Source organism: Salmo salar, chromosome 28, assembly GCF_965601325.2.
Source record: "Salmo salar chromosome 28, fSalSal1, whole genome shotgun sequence".
Classification (NCBI taxonomy): Eukaryota; Metazoa; Chordata; class Actinopteri; order Salmoniformes; family Salmonidae; genus Salmo; species Salmo salar.
In genome coordinates, this window is record NC_138318.1 from 8,605,631 (window position 1) to 8,629,384 (window position 23,754).

General features: G+C 42.0%; 3 protein-coding genes across 5 annotated transcripts in view; all 3 read right to left on the reverse strand.

The window, feature by feature from the left end:
* LOC106589366 (serine-rich coiled-coil domain-containing protein 2) overlaps positions 1-7,686 on the reverse strand; it is a 91,357-nt gene extending 83,671 nt beyond the window's left edge. For 2 of the 3 annotated variants that reach the window (XM_082970428.1, XM_082970427.1), the window contains exon 1: positions 7,136-7,686. The gene's annotated coding sequence lies outside the window, so the exon portion shown is untranslated. The remainder of the gene's footprint in view (positions 1-7,135) is intronic. The other variant, XM_082970426.1, reaches the window with a different exon arrangement.
* A 371-nt stretch (positions 7,687-8,057) lies between these two features.
* LOC106589367 (uncharacterized) lies at positions 8,058-11,707 on the reverse strand. The gene is made up of 5 exons (XM_014179248.3): positions 11,343-11,707; positions 10,924-11,101; positions 10,761-10,816; positions 10,486-10,588; positions 8,058-10,401 (listed from the first exon to the last, which is right to left on the reverse strand). The coding sequence occupies exons 1-5, from the start codon at positions 11,532-11,534 to the stop codon at positions 9,353-9,355; spliced, it is 1,578 nt and encodes a 525-aa protein (XP_014034723.3). The 5' UTR covers positions 11,535-11,707; the 3' UTR covers positions 8,058-9,352.
* Positions 11,708-20,441: 8,734 nt separating this feature from the next.
* LOC145865484 (uncharacterized) lies at positions 20,442-23,197 on the reverse strand. Its single transcript, XM_082970390.1, has 4 exons — positions 22,321-23,197; positions 22,057-22,233; positions 21,905-21,966; positions 20,442-21,822 (listed from the first exon to the last, which is right to left on the reverse strand). Exons 1-4 carry the CDS (start codon positions 22,382-22,384, stop codon positions 21,724-21,726), a joined length of 402 nt encoding a protein of 133 aa, XP_082826516.1. The 5' UTR covers positions 22,385-23,197; the 3' UTR covers positions 20,442-21,723.
* Positions 23,198-23,754: the final 557 nt, after the last annotated feature.

The following is a 23,754-nucleotide window of genomic DNA, read 5'->3' on the forward strand; positions in this document are numbered from 1 at the left end:
CTAGGCTACCTTGCCTGCACTAAATGTGCTGTAGCCTATAAAATGTCCCCATTTGGAGATCTGATACCATTTCTGATTGTCTTAACTCACCATCACTGTAGCCCCTTCTCAAACAAACAGTCTGTTTTCACATGCATTGAGAACTGAATCGGGGGAATGTCATGCTCTGATCCGGTGGAAACATATCAGGACTACCTAATTACTTCTTATCCCTAGCACAAACCGCCTACAGCTGTGTCTGTCTGTCCAGAGCTCACTGGCACAGGAAACAGAAGGTCCAGAATATTTTATAGAATGTTGCAAGTTTGCTAGCACCAGCTTCAGGACAGACCAAGTTAATACAATGTTTCAAGTTCCTTGAAGACAGGCCATGAGTAGCCAATGTGATTTATAAGATATGTATACAGTTGAAGTCAGAAGTTTACATACACCTTAGCCAAATACATTAAACTCGGTTTCACAATTCCTGACATTGAATCCTAGTAAAAAATTCCTGGTCTTAGGTCAATTAGGATCAGCACTTTATTTTAAGAATGTGAAATGTCAGAATAATAGAAGAGAGAATGATTTATTTCAGCTTTTATTTCTTTCATCACATTCCCAGTGGGTCAGAAGTTGACGTACACTCAATTAGTATTTGTTAGCATTGCCTTTAAATTGTTTAACTTGGGTCAAACATTTTGGGTAGCCTTCCACAAGCTTCCTACAATAAGTTGGGTGAATTTTGGCCCATTCCTCCTGACAGAACTGGTGTAACTGAGTCAGGTTTGTAGGCCTCCTTGCTCGCACACGCTTTTTCCAGTTTGCCCACAAATTTTCTATAGGATTGAGGTCAGGGCTTTGTGATAGCCACTCCAATACCTTCACTTTGTTGTCCTTAAGCCATTTTGCCACAACTTTGGAAGTATGCTTGGGGTCATTGTCCATTTGGAAGACCCATTTGCGACCAAGTTTTAACTTCCTGACTGATGTCTAGAGATGTTGCTTCAATATATCCACATACATTTCCTCCCTCATGATGCCATCTATTTTGTGAAGTGCACCAGCCCCTCCTGCAGCAAAGCTGCCCCACAACATGATAATGCCACCCCCGTGCTTCACGGTTGGGATGGTGTTCTTCGGCTTGCAAGCCTCCCCCTTTTTCCTCCAAAGACAACGATGGTCATTATGGCCAAGCAGTTCTATTTTTGTTTCATCAGACCAGAGGACATTTTTCCAAAAAGTACGATCTTTGTCCCCATGTGCAGTTGCAAACCGTGTTCTGGGCTTTTTAATGGAGGTTTTGGAGCAGTGGCTTCTTCCTTGCTGAGCAGTCTTCCAGGTTATGTCGATATAGAACTCGTTTTACTGTGGATATAGATACTTTTGTACCGCTGCGTGGTCCCATGGTGTTTATACTTGCGTACTATTGTTTGTACAGATGAACATGGTACCTTCAGGCATTTGGAAATTGGATGAACCAGACTTGTGGAGTGTACAATTTTTCTCTTTGGTCTTAGCTGATTTCTTTTGATTTTCCCATATGTCAAGCAAAGAGGCACTGCGTTTGAAGGTAGGCTTGAAATACATCCACAGGTACACCTCCAATTGACTCAAATGATGTCAATAAGCCTATCAGAAGCTTATAAAGCCATGAAATCATTTTCTGGAATTTTCCAAGCTGTTTAAAGGCACAGTCAACTTCGTGTACGTAAACTTCTGACCCACTGGAATTGTGATACAGTGAATTATAAGTGAAATAATATGTCTGTAAACAATTGTTGGAAAAATTACTTGTCATGCACACAATAGATGTCCTAACCGACTTGCCAAAACTATAGTTTGTTAGCAAGAAATGTATGGAGTGGTTGGAAAAACGAGTTTATGACTCCAACCTAAGTGTATGTAAACTTTCGACTTCAACTGTAGAGATATATATATATTTTTTTACATCAGTACATTTTCTACCTGCAGGCTGCAATGTTTTAATTTGTTGGCTTTATCTATGTAGGCTATTTTTACATCGTTGGCAATGGCAATAGTAATTACATTTAGATAGAATTTTGATTAACCACATGAGTGACAGATGAAGACTATTATAAATTAAATGAAACTGTTCCACGAAAATGTGCATATGAAAATCATAACTGGCTTGCAGATCAGTCAAAATGGAACGATAACTTGTCACTCCAAATGGAGAAGGTTGCCGACCGCTGGTGTGGACTATTACCGGCAACTTCAGGAGCTTAAATGGCAGAATCTGTGAAGGCCAGCAGGAGGGAACAGATTATTTTCTTCTGGTTAGGCAATACTGATCTGAATCCCTCTTTTTTACTTCATTTTTAAATCGCAGTGCTTAATAAAAAGCTTCAGACATGCTCAGTAGCCTACATAATAGTTCATTTTATTCAAAACATAGCTTGTCTATATATGATTTTTTTTTTTGAAAATTTCAACCAATGGATTGGTTGAAAGAACAGACGACTGTCGACAAAGATTATTTTGAGAGGGGACGGGACAGCCCTAATTAGCCTACACATTTTAGGTCTACAGCGTTCGGAGCGTTTCACCATTCTTAACATGTTACACCCTTCTCAACACAACCCAGATATCCCAACATAGATACACCTCAACCTCAGAGGAAAGAAAACACCATGGCTAAACTATTTAACAGCTAGGATGGTTGTATAGCCGACTGTAAAGAGCGACTGTAAATCATGCACAAACAAATGACAAACATACATGTCAGAAACACTGACAAACATTGTTGTAATAACCTAACATCAAGAGAACACCAACGAGTCAACATACCTAAACTTGACTGACAAATATCCACTAACAACGTAGGATACAGTAGCCTAACTAGGACAGGCTTGAGGGCTAATGGTTCTCTGCGTCAGTGCATGCAGATATCTCTCATCTGTATTCTGTGCTCTGGCATGCAAGTCTACCAGGAGACTCACATTACCCCCAGGCTGCTTGGCTCCACTGGGGCTCACTGACCTCCATAACGCCATGCAAGGCCTTCCATCTCCCTCTGTAATGGTTGAGTTTACCATGAGAATGTACCACTGGAAATCAAGGTTCTTCATGTCTTTTTAACCATTATGGAGCCAAATCCATACATAAAATCCAACATTGTGTTTAGCTGCAGACCTTGACACAGGGTGCAGTGTGTCTGTCCTCTGACGACCACCACACAGACAATTAAATCCACTCGGTCAGAGACTGTGGGGGATTTTACAATGACAAGGCCACAACAATGACACTTCCATCAGTCAGTGTTTTACAAGTTGCAGTTAGACTCACTTCCAATTGAAGTATGCATGGCATGCTGGTTTGGAGAGGAATGTGTAGGGGTAAAACAAGGGATTCTTTACCTCTGGGCCAATGTGACTGGAGCCTTTAAGCCAATGACTGTATTGATGAATGGACAAAGCCATCACATGACACCATTCCTTCCTATGTGAAGATTCAATAACGCAATGAAGCCAAATTAGGTCGGTTAAGATGGCGTCTCATGGAGACGTAACATGGGCAGTTTTAGCTACTCCAGGAAGTGACGTTGCAGGCTAGCTCAGCGCTCTCATTACCTCATGCATGGCCAGCAAGGGGCCATGTGTGCCTGATGCTCATTTATGTTTTTGACGTGTTGTTACGTGCTTAAAGTAGCCAGCACATTCCTACACTTAGGCTGTTTACTCTGAGTTTCAATGGGGTCGGAACACAGTCATGGTTAAATTAAGATAACGCGAAAAATGTACCTTAATGCAAAGGATGGGATGTTCCGCTGTACTCCATATTCGACCGACAGAACAAGTCAAAAGTTTGGACACACTCATTAAAGGCTATTTTCTTTATTTTTAGTATTTTCTACATTGTAGCATAATAGTAAAGACTTAAACTATGAAATAACATATGGAATCATGTAGTCACCAAAGAAGGGTTTCATATTTGAGATTCTTCAAAGTAGCCACCCTTTGCCTTGATGACAGCTTTGCATTCTCTCAACCAGCTTCATGAAGTAGTTACCTGGAATGCATTTTAATTAACAGGTGTGCCTTGTTAAAAGTTAATTTGTGGAACTTATTTTCTTCTTAATGCGTTTTTGCAAGTCAGTTGTGTTGTGACAAGGTAGGGGTATTACACAGAAGATAGCCCTATTTGGTAAAAGACCAAGTACATATTGTAGCAAGAACAGCTCAAATAAGCAAAGAGAAGCAACAGTCCAGACATGAAGGTCAGCCAATCCGGAAAATTTCAAGAACTTTGAACGTTTCTTCAAGTGCAGTCGCAAAAACCATCAAGCGCTATGATGAAACTGGCTCTCATGAGGTCCGCCACAGGAAAGGAAGACCCAGAGCTACCTCTGCTGCAGAGGATAAGTTCATTAGAGATAACTGCACCTCAGATTGCAGCCCAAATAAATGCTTCAGAGTTCAAGTAACAGACACATCTCAACATGAACTGTTCAAAGGGGACTGCGTGAATCAGGCCTTCATGGCCGAATTACTGCAAAGAAACCACTACTAAAAGGACACCAATAAGAAGAAGACACTTGCTTGAGCCAAGAAACACTGGTGGAAATCTGTCCTTTGGTCTGATGAGTCCAAATTTGAGATTTTTGGTTCCAACCGCCGTGTCTTTGTGAGATGCAGAGTAGGTGAACGGATGATCTCTGCATGTGTGGTTCCCACCGTGAAGCATGGAAGTGGCGTGATGGTGCTTTGCTGGTGACACTGTCAGTGATTTATTTTGAATTTAAGGCACACTTAACCAGCATGGCTACCACAGCATTCTGCAGCGATACGCCATCCCATCTGGTTTACGCTTACTGGGACTATCATTTGTTTTTCCAACAGGACAATGACCCAACACACCTCCAGTCTGTGTAAGGGCTATTTGACCAAGAAGGAGAGTGATGGAGTGCTGCATCAGATGACCTGGCCTCTACAATCACCCGACCTCAACCCATTTGAGATGGTTTGGGATGAGTTGGACAGCAGAGTGAAGAAAAAGCTGCCAACAAGTGCTCAGCATATGTGGGAACTCCTTCAAGACTGTTGGAAAAGCATTCCACATGAAGCTGGTTGAGAGAATGCCAAGAGTGTGCAAAGCTGTCATCAAGGCAAAGGGTAGCTACTTTGAAGAATCTGAAATATAAAACACTTCTTTGGTTACTACATGATTCCATATGTTATTTCATAGTTGTGATGTCTTCAATATTATTCTACAACATAGAAAATAGTAAAAATAAAGAAAAACCCTTGAATGAGTGTGTGTCCAAACTTTTGACTGGTAATGTATATCCAAACTGATAGAGCAAGAAGATTGAAATGCTGCTAGTTTTTTAGCAATCGTTCTATCTATTCTGTATAACAGTTGGTATAATGGGAGAATTCGGTGTACAACGCAATTTCTCATCCCTGGATTGAGGTACGTTTTCCGAGCCATATCTCGCGCTGGCTCCGTAGTGTCTTAACCATGATGGCGTTCCGACCCCAGTGCAGCTCAGTATAAACTAGCCCTTGATAATGACTCTCAGTTCCATTACATGACACATAAGTGTCATTGGATGAAGGCATCTTCTGTACAGGGTATTTTGTTAAGCGCCCCCAACGCTTGGTCTGAACATTAGCACGCCGCATCACTTGCGGTACAGTTTTGGAAGCATAAGGACCTTCTCTTTCATATCAGCAAGAAGTAATTTTCTAAAAGAAAAATGGTTAAATTGATACACACCTTTACAGGGTTAGTGTTCCCACCTGGCCATATTTCCACGTTACAGCACTTGTTTACGGAAAACAGACAGAAGAGTCAGAAATAGTGTGCAACTGCAGCCTGCAATTTGGAGCATTCCTGCAAGTGGGTATTACTGCATCTGCAGGAACGCCTACCCCTCAAGCACCCCATTGGTTCCTTCATGAACACCCCTCCTCGAGTATCCCATTGGTTCGTTCATGAACACCCCACCCCCTGAGAAAATGTTCATGCTTGTGCGACACTTTTGAAGACATGTCAAAAGGGAAATAAAAGTTATGAGTTTTCCCGCCGGTAGACAGTGTCCTTTGCTCCAGCCTGCCGAACACTTGCCTTCACCATCGTAACCAAAACTGCAGAAAAAAAGTGCCCCAACAGTACAGCAGGATGAAGCTACACTGTGTGATAGCTAGCTATCACATGGTATCGCCTCTGCCTCCCACCTGCTGTGTACCGGAGAAAAATATACCCGACAGGCAGGGGCAAAGCACACTGCCTACCGCTAGCTACTTCGGTACAAAGCAGGTGGGAGGCGGGGGCAACACTGTGCTAGCTAGCTTGCTAGTTAGATTTCTAGCACATGGTGTCACACCCCGTCTCCCACCTGCTGTGTACCAAAGTCATCCCTAGGACTAGCTGGCTAAGCTAGCATACAGTGTCCTTCGCGCCCACCTACCGAACACCTGCCCTCGCCGTCATTAACAGAACTGTGGAAAAACAGTGCCCAAGAGGAGGGGGCGAAAGACACTCTACCCGTGTGTACTACCTATAGCTAGCTACCGTTGTCGGCCCCGCCTCTTCCTCCTGTGGGGTTTATCGGCAGTTGTCAACGAACGTTATAGTGCATTACCGCCATCTACTGTACTGGAGTCATAGCATAAAAAGGCCCAATAGAAGTATAAAGAGGGGTTCCTGCAGGTGCAGGAACGCCCCAAATTACGGGCTGCAGTTGCACCCTTCTCTTTGCTAATTACCCATCTACTTCGCTTTACACCTATGTATAAATGGAAGATGGACGCAACAAAGTGTAGCCACTGAAATATACTCCTGGCTGCAATGGTTAATTCAAATTTTGCAGTTATTATTTATTTATTTTTTGATAATGAAGTAGAGGGATTTGTTTCTAGAACCGTGCCGCAATTGAGAATCGATTCACGTTTAGATTGAGTATTTGACCGTTTTGGCTTTCAGAACAACGTTAGACCATTATTGGGCTACGTGTAAACAAGCGTAAGGGTAGGGTCTGAATCTGCTGGCTAATGACTCAGAGTACTGTAAATTAGGCATTACTGTAACTTAGCTGCTGGAACAGGCCTGAGAAGGGATAGTTAATGTCATGACAAGACAGGACTTCCACTGAAACTGACACAGACAGGTCACTCAAACTCGTACTTACCTATTGAAACAGACGACGCATCAGCTTGCGCTACCGCAAATTCATGAATTGAAAAGTAGAGGCAGGATGATTGAATATGAAGTGCTGGTCCAATTGCTAACGCTGGCTAGTAAGTTAGCTAACTAGCAAGTTCAAGGCAGTAGTCTGGCTAGCTCGCTAAATTATTCATGTTCAGTTAAATAGCCTTACACTGTTTACTGAACGAAGCCCATCCACAAAATGTTTAAACGTACGACCATATGACTGAGAAAGTCAAATCCACATTAGCTAACTAACGTTAGAGTGCTTTCTCTGAAGCTTGCGTTTTTTTTTTCTTCAGCCAGGCGTATGGTCCACCAATTCATCTAGAATTTCTCGTCGCCTCCCTCCTGTTGTTCATTTTCATGTCTTGTCAAATAAACATTGTCTGAAAAACCGTTTGTTTCCGCTTGTTTAGTAGCTAGCTAGCTAAAGGGCTCCTTGTTGCTAAGCTCGGCGGTGTCAAGACCGTGCTCTCTGTTGCTCACTCGAATCTCTGAATCATCCACACGCTCACCGCTTCGAGCACAGCTGACCCTGACGTCAGACATATAAACATACCCTCCCCTTAACCCCAAAATTTGAATTTTATGTCAACCTGAGAAATAGCACACTTTTCTTGCTAGCGTTTCGGTGATACTGATGATTCACAGTGAAATAATGTACTTTCCATTTATCAAATGTTATTGAATAAAATCATTTCGGCCAGACCACCAGGTGGCAATATAATAAAAAATGTTCAATCAATAAAGGCTTTCTTTGAACGTATAGATTGAACAGATCAAGTTACCAGTTTTGCAACAGCAACACTAGATAAACAGACTTCTCACGTCCTTAAATAATAGAAACAAAATACATTTGACAAAATAAACAATGAGGCAAACAAAATCAGTCAAATAAGTCACAATTTTTATATTTTTTTTATTTCACCTTTATTTAACCAGGTAGGCAAATTGAGAACAAGTTCTCATTTACAATTGCGACCTGGCCAAGATAAAGCAAAGCAGTTTGACACATACAACAACACATGGAGTAAAACAAACCTACAGTAAATAATATAGTAGAAAAATAAGTCTATATACAAAGTGAGCAAATGAGGTGAGATAAGGGAGGTAAAAGGCAAAAAAGGCCATGTTGGCAAAGTAAATACAATATAGCAAGTAAAACACTGGAATGGTATATTTGCAGTGGAGGAAAGTGCAAAGTAGAAATAATGGGGTGCAAAGGAGCAAAATAAATAAATAAATACAGTAGGGGAAGAGGTAGTTGTTTGGGCTAAATTATAGATGGGCTAAATTAGATTATGAGCCTCAAAGTGCTGCAACAGCAAATGTCAACCTTTCAACTGAGTTTAGCAGTGAATTGGGCAATAATAAAGCAACATGGTAGCAAGGTTTCCATTTGAATGTGAATCCATAACAAACAAAGTTCACACAGAATAAATGGCCAAAATTGCATCATTGCATGTCTTGATTGATTACATTCCTGTAATTTACTGTGATTCGTTTTAACCAATTTGTTCCATCCCACTAAATACCAACCATGTGTTGATTTGTCTCTTTTACATAAAGTATATAAAAACAACAAATGCTATAAAATAGCAAATGTGTGAATTATAAATTCAAGTCTGTGGAAAATAAACCTTAAGAAACAAGTACATGTGGTAAGCAATAAATACAAATGGACTGATGTTTTGGAAGTACAGACTAGCCAGCCAAGCAATTCTGTTAGAACAAGACAATCTACAGATTTTTTTGTATCCCAAACACCAGTTTCAGTTTTATTGGCTTTTTACAAATGATATCAATACATATCAGGCTGCAAAATGTTAGCTATACTTTAATTTCTGCTAAATAATATTTCTTACATATTTACAAAAGTGCTATTATTATATACACTAACATGAAAACATTATTTAAATTAAATATATTTTGTTTCTGCATTTTACTTTTCATAATTTGCCTAAATGGGAACAAAAACTAAAATACCTAGCCCCTGACAGCAAGTCCTATTCCATAATAAAAACGATACATTTTTGCCAAGGCTAAAATCAAGTTGAAAGGGGTTTCCCTAGATTCGCCTGCCAGGCTTCAAGGCTCTTTCATCAGAGACACATCTGGTGATTCAACCAACAGGCATAAAAACAGCAAAGCAAAGGACAACAAAAGCCTGTCAAAAAATGAAACCGTTTGCACAATGTTAGATTGAGGCATAAACACATTTGTGCATCTTAAGATTCCGTTTGTCTGAATACCTCTTCCCACATTTATCACAAATGTACTGTTTCCCTCCTGCGTGGACATGCTTCTTGTGAGTTCGGAGATGACTGCCCTGACTGAAGGTCTTCCCACAGATTTCACAGCTGTACGGCTTCTCTCCTGTATGGATTCTCTGGTGCAACTTCAGACTGTTAGTGTTGTTAAATCTTTTCTCACAGAAGCTACACTCAAAAGGCTTCTCGTTAGAGTGGGTGCGTCCGTGAGAGATAAGACTACTCTGCTGACTGAAGGTCTTGCCGCATTCTGTGCAGCCGAATGGCCTCTCTCCAGTGTGGATGCGCTTGTGTATTTTCAGATTCACTGATTGACGGAATGTCTTGCCACACAAGTCACAGCTAAATGGCCTGACGCCTGTATGAATCCGCTGGTGGTTCTTCAGATTGACAGAATGACGGAAACTCTTGTCACACTGATTACACTGGAAGGGCTTTTGTCCAGTGTGAATGAGTTGATGGGTCTTCAGTGTTACAGCTCGTGTGAAGCCTTTCCCACACAGCAAACAGGTGAAGATTTTCTCTCCTGTGTGAATTTGCTGGTGTCTAGACAGATTTTGAGCCAGGTTGAAGCTCTTGCCACACACCCTGCAGCTGTAAGGCTTTTCTCCAGTGTGTATTATCGAATGGGTCTTGAGGTGTGCCTGCTTGCCGAAACATTTCCCACAGACCCCACATATAAAAGGCTTCTCACCTGTGTGGGTGCGGATGTGGTCATTACAACTCTGTTTGTGGGCAAAGGCTTTGTTGCAGAACATGCACACAAACGGTTTCTCGCCTGTGTGAAGTCGCTGGTGGGATTTGAGGTTACTCTGCGTGGAGAAACTTTTCCCACACTCTGTGCAAATAAAGAGCTTATTTTGGGCAAACAAAGACTCCAATAGGATGTCTGTGGGGTTCACCGGTGGGTCATCGCTAATCATACAATATCGGTTCTCTGAGGAAGAGTTTGCTGCAAAAGCATCATCAGCAGCTCCTGTAAGACATGTATAAAACATCTAATTTTAGGTGGCAGGAGATAATTTGATATAGGCTGTCAAAATACTGGCTTTATACTTACTCTCTGCAATGGCCCCCAGGTGTATTTGTCCATACTCGTCTTTGACAGAGACAGCCAAGACGAGGGGAGATTCTGGTGTGTCCACTTCCTCCACATCTGCAGACTACCGGCACAAACAGCTTGATTAGGTGTGAACTTTAGGAACATAATTCGATCATGTTATAGAAATGGCACAGAATGGGCACAGACTACAAACATTTCACGTTTTGCCTATTGAAACCAGCAAAAGTGTTTGCAGAAACAATGGCACTTAAAGTAATCTGCAAAGTGCTTACCTGCATTGAAACAGTTTGCTCCACAGTTTTAGAAGTTCCACCATAAGAATGTTCCTCTGTTACACCAAAGAAAGAAGTGAGGCATTAGAAAGATAAATAGGTAATTATTCTTGTAGCTTGTAGTGCAACAGATAAAGCAATAACAAACATCTATGCTACTTACCCATTCCTCCAATTGACAGAATATTCAAGATGCTTGCTTGTGGTTGAGATTTTTTCCCTCCATGTCCTTTTAAGGTCTTGGATTCAAAGTCCATCAAAAACTTAGTATCATCCACAATTTTCATTATTTTACCCAATGCCTCACTGCCCAGTACCTCCATGAGTGTTGCGAAGTGTGACTGTAAATTTTAAAAAAAAAGAGATGAGCAATGCTTATTTAAAAAAAAGGAATATTGAGAGGGTGGCTTTTCTATTCTTGTATGGTATCCGTCACGTGTATCTGTTTATAAACATGGTAAGGTCAACAGGTCAGCTGATCTGTGAATGTGACATGGGCAAAACGCTAACAGCTACCTCAGTTCAGTATCCTAACCAGCTGCTAGGCAGGGCCTTTCCCCTCTCGCACTCATGGTGACTTACCATCTTATTCTGACTCTCAGTCTGTAGTGTCGCAGATAATTTGTCATCCTCGCAATGCCCCTGGGTCCGTTCCAGGCTGAACACGAAGACAGAGCTGTCTTCTATAAGTTTACCCAGTTCGGCCACCGCTGCGTGAACAAGGGTATCCATGACGGAGGCCAGCTGGGTCTGCAGCGCGATGAAATGTGACATTGTTTGTTGGTATTTATCACGACTTCAGCTCATTGACAACTCTTTCAAATTTGCATTGATGAAAGATTGAGCTAGTAGCTACATCAATACTTTTGATGAATTAGGACTACACAGACTTCTTCACACGATTGCAACGTAAATAGTGTCTGTACCCAGTCGGAAGTATTACGTGAAACTCCCAAATCGTAGTTCCGGTTTAGAAATGAAGTGGGTTTATTAAAGAGACAGCTACTATATCTTTATGGGAAACACTCTTCACGCCACTTCGATAACGAGGTGACTTTTCGTAGCAGGTTAGGTGAGCATTTTCGCTAACCCCAACCTCAGTCTTCTAACCTGCTACGTTAATTATCTTAACCTGCTGCGTAGGTTCGCCTAACCTGCTACGAAAAACACTCATATAAGTGGAGTGAAAATAATATTTATACCAACTGGTTCCCAACCCCAGGGGGTACTTGGCTTATCCACAGGGGGTACTTGAGAAGACTCATGCAACCATATGCCTACTGGTGAAATGCACATGAGTGGGTATTCAGAGGTACTCCCGGCAGAGCAAAAATCAAATTGTATTTGTCACATGCGTCGAATACAACAGTTGTAGACCTTACCGTAAAATGCTTACTTACAAGCCCTTAACCAACAATGCAGTTCAATAAATACACTTACGAAAATATTTACTAAACAAAAGTCAAAAATGTAATCAAAAGTAACACAATAAAATAACAATAACGAGGCTAAATACAGGGGTACCGTTACCGAGTCAATGTGCGGGGATAAAGGTTAGTCGAGGTAATGTGTACATGTAGGTAGGGGTAAAGTGACTATGCATAGGTAATAAATAGCGAGTGGCAGCAGTGTAAAAACAAAAAGGGGGGGGGTCAATGTAAATAGTCCGGGTGGACATATTATTAATTGTTCAGCAGACTTATGGCTTGGGGGGTAGAAGCTGTTAAGGAGCCTTTTTGACCTAGACTTGGGAGCATAGAGAACAGTCTATGATTTGTGTGACTGGAGTCTTTGACAATTTTTTGGGCCTTCCTCTGAATTGATACAAACCAATGACTGTAGATACAAACACACCGTAGCTAATGTGGTATTTTCAGAATACTTTACATTATAGCAAACCCCACACGTTTATTTACTTTGGCATTTAAAAATTGAACTTTTTTAATTACTCTGGTATTCATGATTGTCACAAGTTAAAACAGCATCAAAGTCATAACCCCACCTATTTTTAACTATGCAAGTCAGTTAAGAACAAATTCTTATTTACAATGACAGCCTTCCCCAGACAATGCTGGACCAATTGTGCACCACCCTATGGGACTCCCAATCACATCTGTTTGTGACACAGTCAGGAATTGAACCAGGATCTGTATTGATGCCATTAGCATTGAGATGCAGTGCCTTTGACCGCTGTGCCACTTGGGAGCCCTTCTACAATTCTGATTTTAAACCTAACCTTAAACATAACCTAACATAACCACACAGCTAACATTACTCCAAATCCTAACTTTAAATTAAGACCAAAAAGCAAATTTTGGTTATCATGAATTTTTTGGATTATAGCCAATTTTGACTTTGTGCTGTGAGAACTAGTGACAAATCAGGGGCATTGAGAATATTTGATGATAAGGCCACAGAGTTTCTAAACCCGGAGTTGCAACATCGCAAGACTTCCGGGAACGCTTGCAAAACAGACCGACAGACCAGGCCAGGGTTTGGGGTTTGAGAAGTCAATTAGAGAACTGAAAGATTCTTCATTAGATGTTGATTTCCTCAAAATCTAAATGTGCAACCTAGATTCAAGCCAATGTCTTAAGTAGCTGAATATGTTATTTTTATGGATTTTTTTATTTTTTATTTCACCTTTATTTAACCAGGTAGCCCAGGTGAGAACAAGTTCACATTTACATCTGCGACCTGGCCAAGATAAAGCAAAGCAGTGTGACAAAAACAAGAACACAGAGTTACACAAACAAACGTACAGTCAATAACACAATAGAAAAATCTATGTACAGTGTGTGCAGATGTAGTAAGGTTAGGGAGGTAAGGCAATAAAATAGGCCATAGTGGCAAAATAATTATAATTTAGCATTAACACTGGAGTGATAGATGTGCAGATGATGATGTGCAAGTAGAGATACTGGGGTGCAAAGGAGCAACAAAATAAATAACAGTATGGGGATGAGGTAGTTGGGTGTGCTATTTACAGAAGGGCTGTGAACAGGTACAGTGATCGGTAAGCTGTTCTGACAGCTGATGCTTAAAGTTAGTGAGGGAGATATGAGTCTCCAGCTTCAGTAATTTTTGCAATTCATTCCAGTCATTGGCAGCAGAGAACTGGAAGGAAAGGCGGCCAAAAGGAAGTGTTGGCTTTGGGGATGACCAGTGAGCTATACCTGCTGGTGCGCTTGCTACGGGTGGGTGTTGCTATGGTGACCAGCGAGCTGAGATAAGGCGGGGCGTTACCTAGCAGAGACTTGTAGATGACCTGGAGCCAATGGGTTTGGCGAAGAATATGTAGCGAGGGCCAGCCAATGAGGCCATTCAGGTCACAGTGGTGGGTAGTGTATGGGGCTTTGGTGACAAAACGGATGGCACTGTGATAGACTACATCCAATTTGCTGAGTAGAGTGTTGGAGACTATTTTGTAAATGACATCGCCGAAGTCAAGGATCGATAAAATAGTCCGTTTTACGAGGGTATGTTTGGCAGCATAAGTGAAGGAGGCTTTCTTGCGAAATTGGAAGCCGATTCTAGATTTAATTTTGGATTGGAGATGCTTAATGTGGGTCTGGAAGGAGAGTTTACAGTCTAACCAGACACCTAGATATTTGTAGTTGTCCACATATTCTAAGTCAGAACCGTCCAGAGTAGTGATGCTAGGCGGGCGGGCAGGTGCGGGCAGCAATCAGTTGAAGAGCATGCATTTAGTTTTACTAGCATTTAAGAGCAGTTGGAGGCCACGGAAGGAGTGGTGTATGGTATTGAAGCTTGTTTGGCGGTTTGTTAACACAGTGTCCAAGGAAGTGCCAGATGTATACAGAATATGTCGTCTGCGTGGAGGTGGATCAGAGAATCACCAGCAGCAAGAGCAACATCATTGATATATACAGAGAAAGGAGTCGGCCTGAGAATTGAACCCTGTGGCACCCCCATAGAGACTGCCAGAGGTCTGGACAACAGGCCCTCTGATTTTACACACTGAACTCTATCTGAGAAGTAGTTGTTTAACCAGGCGAGGCAGTCATTTGGGAAACCAAGGCTATTGAGTCTGCCGATAAGTATGTGGTGATTGACAGAGTCGAAAGCCTTGGCCAGGTCGATGAAGACGGCTGCACAGTACTGTATTTTATCTATGGCGGTTATGATATCGTTTAGGACCTTGAGCGTGGCTGAGGTGCACCCATGACCAGCTCGGAAACCAGATAGCATAGTGGAAAAGGTACGGTGGGATTCGAAATGGTCGATGATCTGTTTGTTAACTTGGCTTTCGAAGACTTTAGAAAGGCAGGGCAGGATGGATATAGGTCTGTAACAGTTTGGGTCTAGAGTGTCTCCCCCTTTGAAGAGGGGGATGACTGTGGCAGCTTTCCAATCTTTAGGGATCTCAGACGATACGAAAGAGAGGTTGAACAGGCTAGTAATAGGGGTTGCAACAATTTCGGCAGATAATTTTAGAAAGAGAGGGTCCAGATTGTCTAGCCCAGCTGATTTGTAGGTATCCAGATTTTGCCGCTCTTTCAGAACATCAGCTATCTGGATTTGGGTGAAGGAGAAGCTTGGGCAAGTTGCTGCGGGGGGTGCAGAGCTGTTGGCCGGGGTAGGGGAAGCCAGGCGAAAAGCATGGCCAGCCTTAGAAAAATGCTTATTGAAATTCTCGATTATCGTAGATTTATCGGTGGTGACAGTGTTTCCTAGCCTCAGTGCAGTGGGCAGCTGGGAGGAGGTGCTCTTATTCTCCATGGACTTTACGGTGTCCCAAAACTTTTTGGAGTTAGTGCTACCGGATGCAAATTTCTGTTTGAAAAAGCTAGCCTAGCTTTGCTGACTGACTGTGTAAAAGTTGCATATCGCGGGGGTTATTCGATACTAATGCAGTACGCCACAGGATGTTTTTGTGCTGGTCAAGGGCAGTCAAGTCTGGAGTGAACCAAGGGCTATATCTGTTCTTAGTTCTAAAAAATTTTGAATGGGGCATGCTTATTTAAGATGGTGAGGAAAGCACTTTTAAAGAATAACCAGGCATCCTCTACTGACGGGATGAGGTCAATATCCTTCCAGGATACCCGGGCCAGGTCGATTAGAAAGGCCTGCTCGCTGAAGTGTTTTAGGGAGCGTTTGACAGTGATGAGGGGTGGTCATTTGACCGCGGGCCCATTACGAACGCAGGCAAAGAGGCAGTGATCGCTGAGATCCTGGTTGAAGACAGCAGGGCTGTATTTAGAGGGCAAGTTGGTCAGGATGATATCTATGAGGGTGCCCGTGTTTACGGATTTAGGGTTGTACCTGGTAGGTTCCTTTGTAACTTGTGTGAGATTGAGGGCATCTAGCTTAGATTGTTATTACTCCAACCTCGTGAATCTGTCATGTTTTCATTTTCATCAAAAACAACTTTATATCAAGGAGTGCCTTTGACTTGATGGACTACACATGCGCATTTTGGTGTGAGACGCCCGTTAGACCCGATTACGTGTTTCTACACATGTCTTAGCTAACCAACATCGCCATGACATCGCCTACACACTGTACTGTTATACTGTACTATCTTACAGGCTCTATTTGGAAAATCTGTGGCGCGCTCATATGAATTTACATGGTGACGCAAAAAGCTACCAGGCCAAATTTTGGAGAAAGGTGCTTTTACTTGTCGACAACTAGGTGCTTGACAGCTACATATACACTTAATGTACAAAACATTAAAGACACCTGCTCTTTCCATGACATAGACTCACCAGGTTAATCCATGTGAAAGCTATGATCCCTTATTGATGTGACTTGTTATATCCACTTCAGTCAGTGTAGATGAAGGGGATGAGACAGGTTAAAGAAGGATTTCTAACCCTTGAGGCATGGCCTGTGTATGTGTGCCATTCAGAGGGTGAATGGCCAATACAAAATATTTAGTTTAAGTGCCTTTGAACGGGGTATGGTAGTAGGTGCCAGGCACAAGAACTGCAAAGCTGCTGGGGTTTTCACGCTCAACAGTTTCTTGTGCATATCAAGAATGGTGCAACATCCAAAGGACATCCAGCCAACGACAATCCAGACACTGTTTAATCCCAATGCTCTAAATGCAAATATGCCTTACCGTAATTTCCGGACTATAAGCCGCAACTTTTTTCCCACGCTTTGAACCTCGCGGCTTAAACAATGACGCGGCTAATATATGGATTTTTCCCGCTTTCAAATGTTTTTTTAAAAAAAACACACATTCTGTGACGTGCTCAGTTTTTTGGCGGCATGAAGCTTTCATTAGACCAATGAAATTGCCGAACGGGTTAAGGTCAAACAACTTTTTTGTTTGACCTTGGTGGTCCCGTGTGGCTCAGCTGGTAGAGCATGGTGTTTGCAATGCCAGGGTTGTGGGTTTGATTCCCACGGGGGCCCAGTACAGGAAAAAAAAATGTATGAAATGTATGCATTCACTACTGTAAGTCGCTCTGGATAAGAGCGTCTGCTAAATGACTAAAATGTAAATGTTTACTGTTTAGATTAAATCAAGCGCTCTCAAACTTCCCATCATTCTGATTACGGTAGTCATTTTGTCACCCTCATCATGGCAAAGACACGGAGAAATGCATATGATGCAGCTTTCAAGTTGAAGGCGATTGATCTGGCTGTTGGAAAAGGAAATAGAGCTGCTGCACAGGAGCTTGGTCTTAATGAGTCAATGATAAGACGTTGGAAACAGCAGCATGAGGAATTGACTCAGTGCAAAAAGACAACTAAAGCTTACTGCTAATTTATTATTTTTTGTTACAAGCCGTGTTTCGTTAAAGCCTATTTCTTTTTGTTACAAGCCGTGTTTCGTTAAAGCCTATTTCTTTTTGTTACAAGCCGTGTTTCGTTAAAGCCTATTTCTTTTTGTTACAAGCCGTGTTTCGTTAAAGCCCATTTCTTTTTGTTACAAGCCGTGTTTCGTTAAAGCCCATTTCTTTTTGTTACAAGCCGTGTTTCGTTAAAGCCCATTTCTTTTTGTTACAAGCCGTGTTTCGTTAAAGCCTATTTCTTTTTGTTACAAGCCGTGTTTCGTTAAAGCCTGTGTAAAGTTCATTTGTTTCAATGTACCGGTAGGCACCTGTGGCTTATAGACATGTGCGGCTTATTTATGTTCAAAATAATATTTATTTTTGAATTCAGTGGGTGTGGCTTATATTCAGGTGCGCTCAATAGTCCGGAAATTACGGTACTTGCAATACGGCTTTGTAACCCTTTCGAACGTAACTTTCCAGAAATACTCTTTTAAATACAAAATTGACTTAATGTATGCAGTTTAGAAAAGTTGCACCTGGCTGTATTAACGCACCGCCTAGGCTACAACACATCCTCTTACCTTACGCTCGCATTTCCATAAGACCATTCCATTCCACATTTCTGGTGTTTCTCAAAATATAGCCAGGTGTAACTTTCCTAAACTGCGTACAGTAAGTTTATTGGTTGTATTTGAAAATATATTTCTCACTTATATGAAAGTTAAGTTCCAAATGTTTCCAGAACTGTATCGCATGCTAGGCGTATTTGCATTTAGACAGAGCATTTGGGCAGTATATGAGCATCCCTCAGCTCAGGCGGCAGACAGCTTTCCCACACATTGTTGACATGCTATGGGAAGCAGATATGGGTTTAATGGATCAGGGTGAGGAGCTGTACAAGACGTCAAACCCTTATGATGTAATTGGTGTCATAAAGGATGCATCAGAAGCAGACGTTCGACAGGTTATTATAAAGTCTCACTAAAAGTCCACCCTGACATGAGCAAGCCACTGCCAAGTTCCAGTTTGGCAAGCCAACCTAAAAAATTGTGTCAATGTTTGTTTACCTTTCAAACCTTGTTTTGTATATCAGGAGGAGCAGGGGCCTGTTGCACAAAACTAGGATAAGGGATTAAGCCAGGATATCTTGGTGATCCTGGCTCAATTGATCCGTAATCCGGTTGCACTAAAGATGGATAGGGGGCAGGAGGATATGTTATGGTATAAATTACCATGGAGATTTATTCTGTGGAGCTAGCCTGCTCCAGACCAGGCTAAATTCCAGGATCTATTTAATCTCATCCCTAATGTCAGTCAGCAGTCACCACAAATGGAAACCAATAGTTATTTCACTGCTCACTATACATTGTTATCACATAACTAGACCCACTGTCATTATTTAAACGTTTGTGATCATTAATTTCAATGATTTTGGATAAAAAATAATTTTTAGATTATGTTGCTATCATTAGATAATTTACAGTTTCCCATAGACTATAAGGCTATATATAAAATGATAGAATATTAGGGCCACAGAGGGGGAAAAAACACAAGTAATAATATTGTAACCGGTTGTTTTAAAGGAGGACAGTTGTTAAAATGACAGATGTGGGGCATTTCGTGAAATTGTACTTCAGTATGGTTTCATAAACAAAGACATGCTGATGTGCCAGAATATTAAGTATCACATTGTCATAAGTATCAAAACTGTAAAAACAATATGTAGCTTTTCTGCAGAAAGAACCAGCCTCATAAATTTATGACTTTATCCTTTTTCTTCAGTGTGGCCCTAGTACTCTGTCATATAAACAAATACACATTCCATATGAATATAAAAACACAATGTGTAACATTATGTTCCTTTATTGAATAAGGACAAAACAAAGCAGGTAAACCATCAGCTCCTTTCGAAACTGAAGTCACAGTGACTACAAGATGGAAAGCACAGAATCCAAGCATATTATACAAAATGATACATACACATTCAAAGGTCTGTATATAACACACCCTGCATGTCTGCACACTAAAATAAATGCAGGACAAATCCATACACATCAACTGAACAGACAAATGAATGGATGCAGTAGCCTCCCTGCAGCCTTGTATTACACACAGTATACCGCACAAACATCATAAGAGGCCAAATTCGTAAAAAAACGAACCCAAAAAAAACCCAATTCCTCTGCCACCGCAGGACATATTTAACCAAAATTGAAAGCACACATACTAACTAAAATAATTCAACACATATTGGTCCCTCAGCAGCCGACCACTGTCGTCATCAGGGAAGATTGCCGGATTGTCCCAGTCCATGGCTGGTGGCACTCTGGGGGCCCTCTCCTTCCTCAGGCAGGCCACATTGTGGAGGACAGCACAAGCCACAGTAATATCACATGCCCTAACAGGGCTGACCCTTAATTTGTGAAGGCAGTGAAAGCGTGCCTTCAGGAGGCCAAAGGTCATTTCAACTCTGGCCCTGGTCCTGGCATGGGCATGGTTGTAGGCCTGCTGTGCTTCCTGGGGGTCTGTGAAAGGTGTCAGGAGAAAAGGCTGGCAGCCATACCCCCTGTCTCCCAGCAGCACACCAGAGAATTCACCTGTCAACACAAAATCTCATCATTACTACCTCATAAACACAGTGATATTCTTGACACAGCCATGATGGTTATAAATAGGGGTTGTGTGGCTTACCTTGTGATAGGCACTGATAGATTTCAGAGGCCCGAAAGATTCTGGAGTCATGGACTGAGCCAGGCCATTTTGCCACAACATTGCTGATCACACAGTCAGCATTGCAGACCATCTGAAATCATAAGATGAGGAATATTACACCAATCAATGCACATCACTGGCAATGCAGAGTGTTCGTCAATGGACAATATCAAAAAGTTATGTTCACCTGAACATTAATGCTGTGAAAGGATTTCCTATTCACAAAATCGGCCTCATGGGCACCTGAGGGGGCTTTTATCCTTATGTGTGTGCAGTCCACTGCACCAATGACATTGGGGAAACCTGTCACACAAAGTAATGAGTATCCTACTATGTGTTAACAGTTGTCCTGTAATTTGTAGATCCTCTTACCTGCAATCCTATAGAACTCCTCTTTGATGTCACAGAGTCTTCTGTGGCCAGGGAAGGAGATGAAGACATCTGCTAATGCTTTGATAGCCAGACACACACTCCTTATTGTGCGGCAAATTGTGGCCTTGTTCAGCTGTTCTGCATCCCCCACTGAGTACAGGAAGGCTCCACTAGAAAAAAAGCGCAAGGCCACACAAACCATTTGCTCCACACTCAGTGCATGGCTCCGTGCAGTGCGGTGCTTAATCCTGGGACCCAGTAGTCTGCATAGATACCTGATGCCATCTGCAGAAAACCTGTATCTTTCATATAGATGGTCATCAGGGAAGGCCAGTGGGTCCAACCGGTCCCTGAAGACCCTTTCTCGCCTGAAGGCTCTCCTCAGCACAAGTGCTTCTTCATCCACCACATCTCGCACGAATGGGCATGCCATTGTCAGAGCAGAAAGGAACACACAATTTTGGGCCTTCATATAGGCTAGTGGCCACACCTGGTGCTGGGGGGGTGGGCAAAAGAGGGCGATGCCTTATAACGATGACTTGGTTGTACTGATTGCTGGGAAAATAAAAAAAACCTTAGAAAGATGCCACCGTCCTGTGTGCTCACAATAAGAGCTCATATGTCATGGCTCACTTGACTTTACGAGAATATACCTAATTTTTATTTTGAGCTGTGTCATCTTCTTGGAGCTGGGGGAGGAAAGAAAAATAATGATTAATACATTTGTGTTACAGTTAGCATACAGTGTACATTGAAGGCATATCTCACCTCCCTCTCAAGTTTTTTTATTTCAAGGTCCAGTTTCCTAATTGTCCTCTTTTTTATTTCGGACTCCAGTGCAAGATTTTCCATCTTTTTCTTCTTGTACTGAATGTCTATGTCTGCCAGTTCTATTTGGCGCCGGAGGTGGTTGCCATACAACTTTCTGATAGCTTGTGAGCTCTGTGAACACAATACAATTAGCGCAGCTGGAATTTGGCAGGATGTGGTGTCCTTTTATTAATACGCACTATGTTGCCAGGCTGGTTTTCCCACTGTATAGCATCTGGGTCCTGTAAAATAAATTAGATTTTTTGATTTTGATGAGGACTCCTCACCATTGTAGAGTAAATAGTACTTTCACAGTCTTAACATGATACCTCATGCCTTCTGGAATCCAGAGAGATGGTCTCCTCCTCATCATCGTCTCCATCATGTGCTGTTGCTGCTGCACTGGGGCCTTCACCCTATCACATTTAATCGGATTCATATTGAAGCTAGTAGACAAGACATGCCAGGCCTACAGTATGCCTTTGATGGAGTACTCACTGGATCAGCATCGTCTGGTGCTTGTGCTGGTGGCTCTAACAGGAACACAGTGCTGCCAGACACTGCAAGGCAATAGGTAAACCAAAGTCAGACAGTCCAAATTGATTCAATATGAATGTGGTTGTATCCCATGTAGAGATGGAAGGACATACCTTGAATGAAGCGGGTGGCATCTTGGGAGGAACCTATGCTCGTCTCTTTCCCCCCAGGGATCCCCTCTAAGACGGGCCTGCCTTTATTTAGCTCCAAGGCCATGTCCTCTGCTGGGGTAAGGTCAGCCTTTGGTGACCCACCACCCGTGCCTTGTCTGTGGGTATTCTTTTTCACTGCTAAAACAGTACAGACAATGTGTGAGCAGGCACCTTCTGGGTACAATATATGCTTGTGCTTTGTTAAATATTAGTCAGGGACCATACCATTCTGCAGAATGTTCTTGTATTTGATTTTGACCTGCTGCCATGTCCGTTTTGGCCCGTTCATGTTTAATCTACACACACACACACACACACACACACACACACATTTAATGGAGTCACACTGCAAAAAATTACTTGGTATTTTTGTCTTGTTTTCAGTAAAAATATCAAAAAATCTATCATAGCTTTATACAGTGTGATGGAGTTACTTTACACAATTTCACTCATATCTGCAGTGCATTTCAATTAAAAATTTAACCGTTTCATAATTACAGTACAACTGCATTTTTGGAGATGTGAATTAAATATTTGAATTGTAATTGTGATGTTTCAGCGGAGCGGTGACTGTGTAATTGTGCACTACTTACGCATTCTGGCGGTCTGCAATACTTTGCCACGCTTTTTCTCTTTGCTTTATCACTGTGGCGGTGTTGCCTTTCTTCTTAATTATATATTTTACCTCCTCGTATGCCTTCATGAGGATTTGTGCTTCCGACGGGGAAAAGTACGCGGCTCTAGTTGCCATGGTAAATCAGTTAATCTGTGATCTGTGGCGGGGTCTATTTGAGTGAGCCGTGAGCGCGCACCTATCCAGGATTGGTTTCACCTGGCTTAATGAATCCGTGTCTGCTCATCCTGGCTTGGTCTTTGTGCAACCAATTAAGCCTGGACGCACATGTTTTGGCTTCATTGAGCTCAGCTGAGTCATTTATCCCGGATGTCTTAATTCTACTTTTGTGCAACAGGCCCCAGGTCTCTGATTATGATCAGTTTATGTCCTGTTTGATGTCTTGCTATGTTAGGATCTAGGGAAGGAGTACGTAGTGTTAAGTGACAAAGACAAAAGCTGACCAAGATCGTAATAGGGAAGATTATTGGAGAACAATGTTTTCTAATGTAGGACTTCAAGTCAAGATATCTTAACCAGCTTTTTTCCAGTGCCTGGTAAGTCTTTACACCCGCCTTGCAGAGTTTTCACATTCTGCAGCCTTAAATTAAAATTAATATGAATTAACACTGTCCTCAAGGCTCCATTTTAGGATCAAGGGAGACACTAAAATGTTTTAGTACTATATCTCTTGACACAATGATGAAAATAATCATGGCCTCTAAACCTTCAAGCTGCATACTGGAACCTATTCCAACTAAACTACTGAAAGAGCTGCTTCCTGTGCTTGGCCCTCCTATGTTGAACATAATAAACGGTTCTCTATCCACCGGATGTGTACCAAACTCACTAAAAGTGGCAGTAATAAAGCCTCTCTTGAAAAATCCAAACCTTGACCCAGAAAATATAAAAAACTATCGGCCTATATCGAATCTCCCATTCCTCTCAAACATTTTAGAAAAAGCTGTTGCGCAGCAACTGACTGCCTTCCTGAAGACAAACAATGTATACGAAACGCTTCAGTCTGGTTTTAGACCCCATCATAG

Bases quoted from the DNA above. Each gene is read 5' to 3' on its own strand.
- LOC106589367 (XM_014179248.3), bottom strand. From the start codon at position 11,534: ATGTCACATTTCATCGCGCTGCAGACCCAGCTGGCCTCCGTCATGGAT. The intron at 10,817-10,923 runs GTAAGTAGCATA...TTGGTGTAACAG, and splicing joins TCTGTCAATTGGAGGAATGG to AGGAACATTCTTATGGTGGA. The intron at 10,402-10,485 runs GTAAGTATAAAG...CATGTCTTACAG, and splicing joins CCTGGGGGCCATTGCAGAGA to GAGCTGCTGATGATGCTTTT.
- LOC145865484 (XM_082970390.1), bottom strand. From the start codon at position 22,384: ATGAACGGGCCAAAACGGACATGGCAGCAGGTCAAAATCAAATACAAG. The intron at 22,234-22,320 runs GTATGGTCCCTG...GTACTGTTTTAG, and splicing joins CAAGAACATTCTGCAGAATG to CAGTGAAAAAGAATACCCAC. The intron at 21,823-21,904 runs GTGAGTACTCCA...TAAATGTGATAG, and splicing joins CACCAGACGATGCTGATCCA to GGTGAAGGCCCCAGTGCAGC.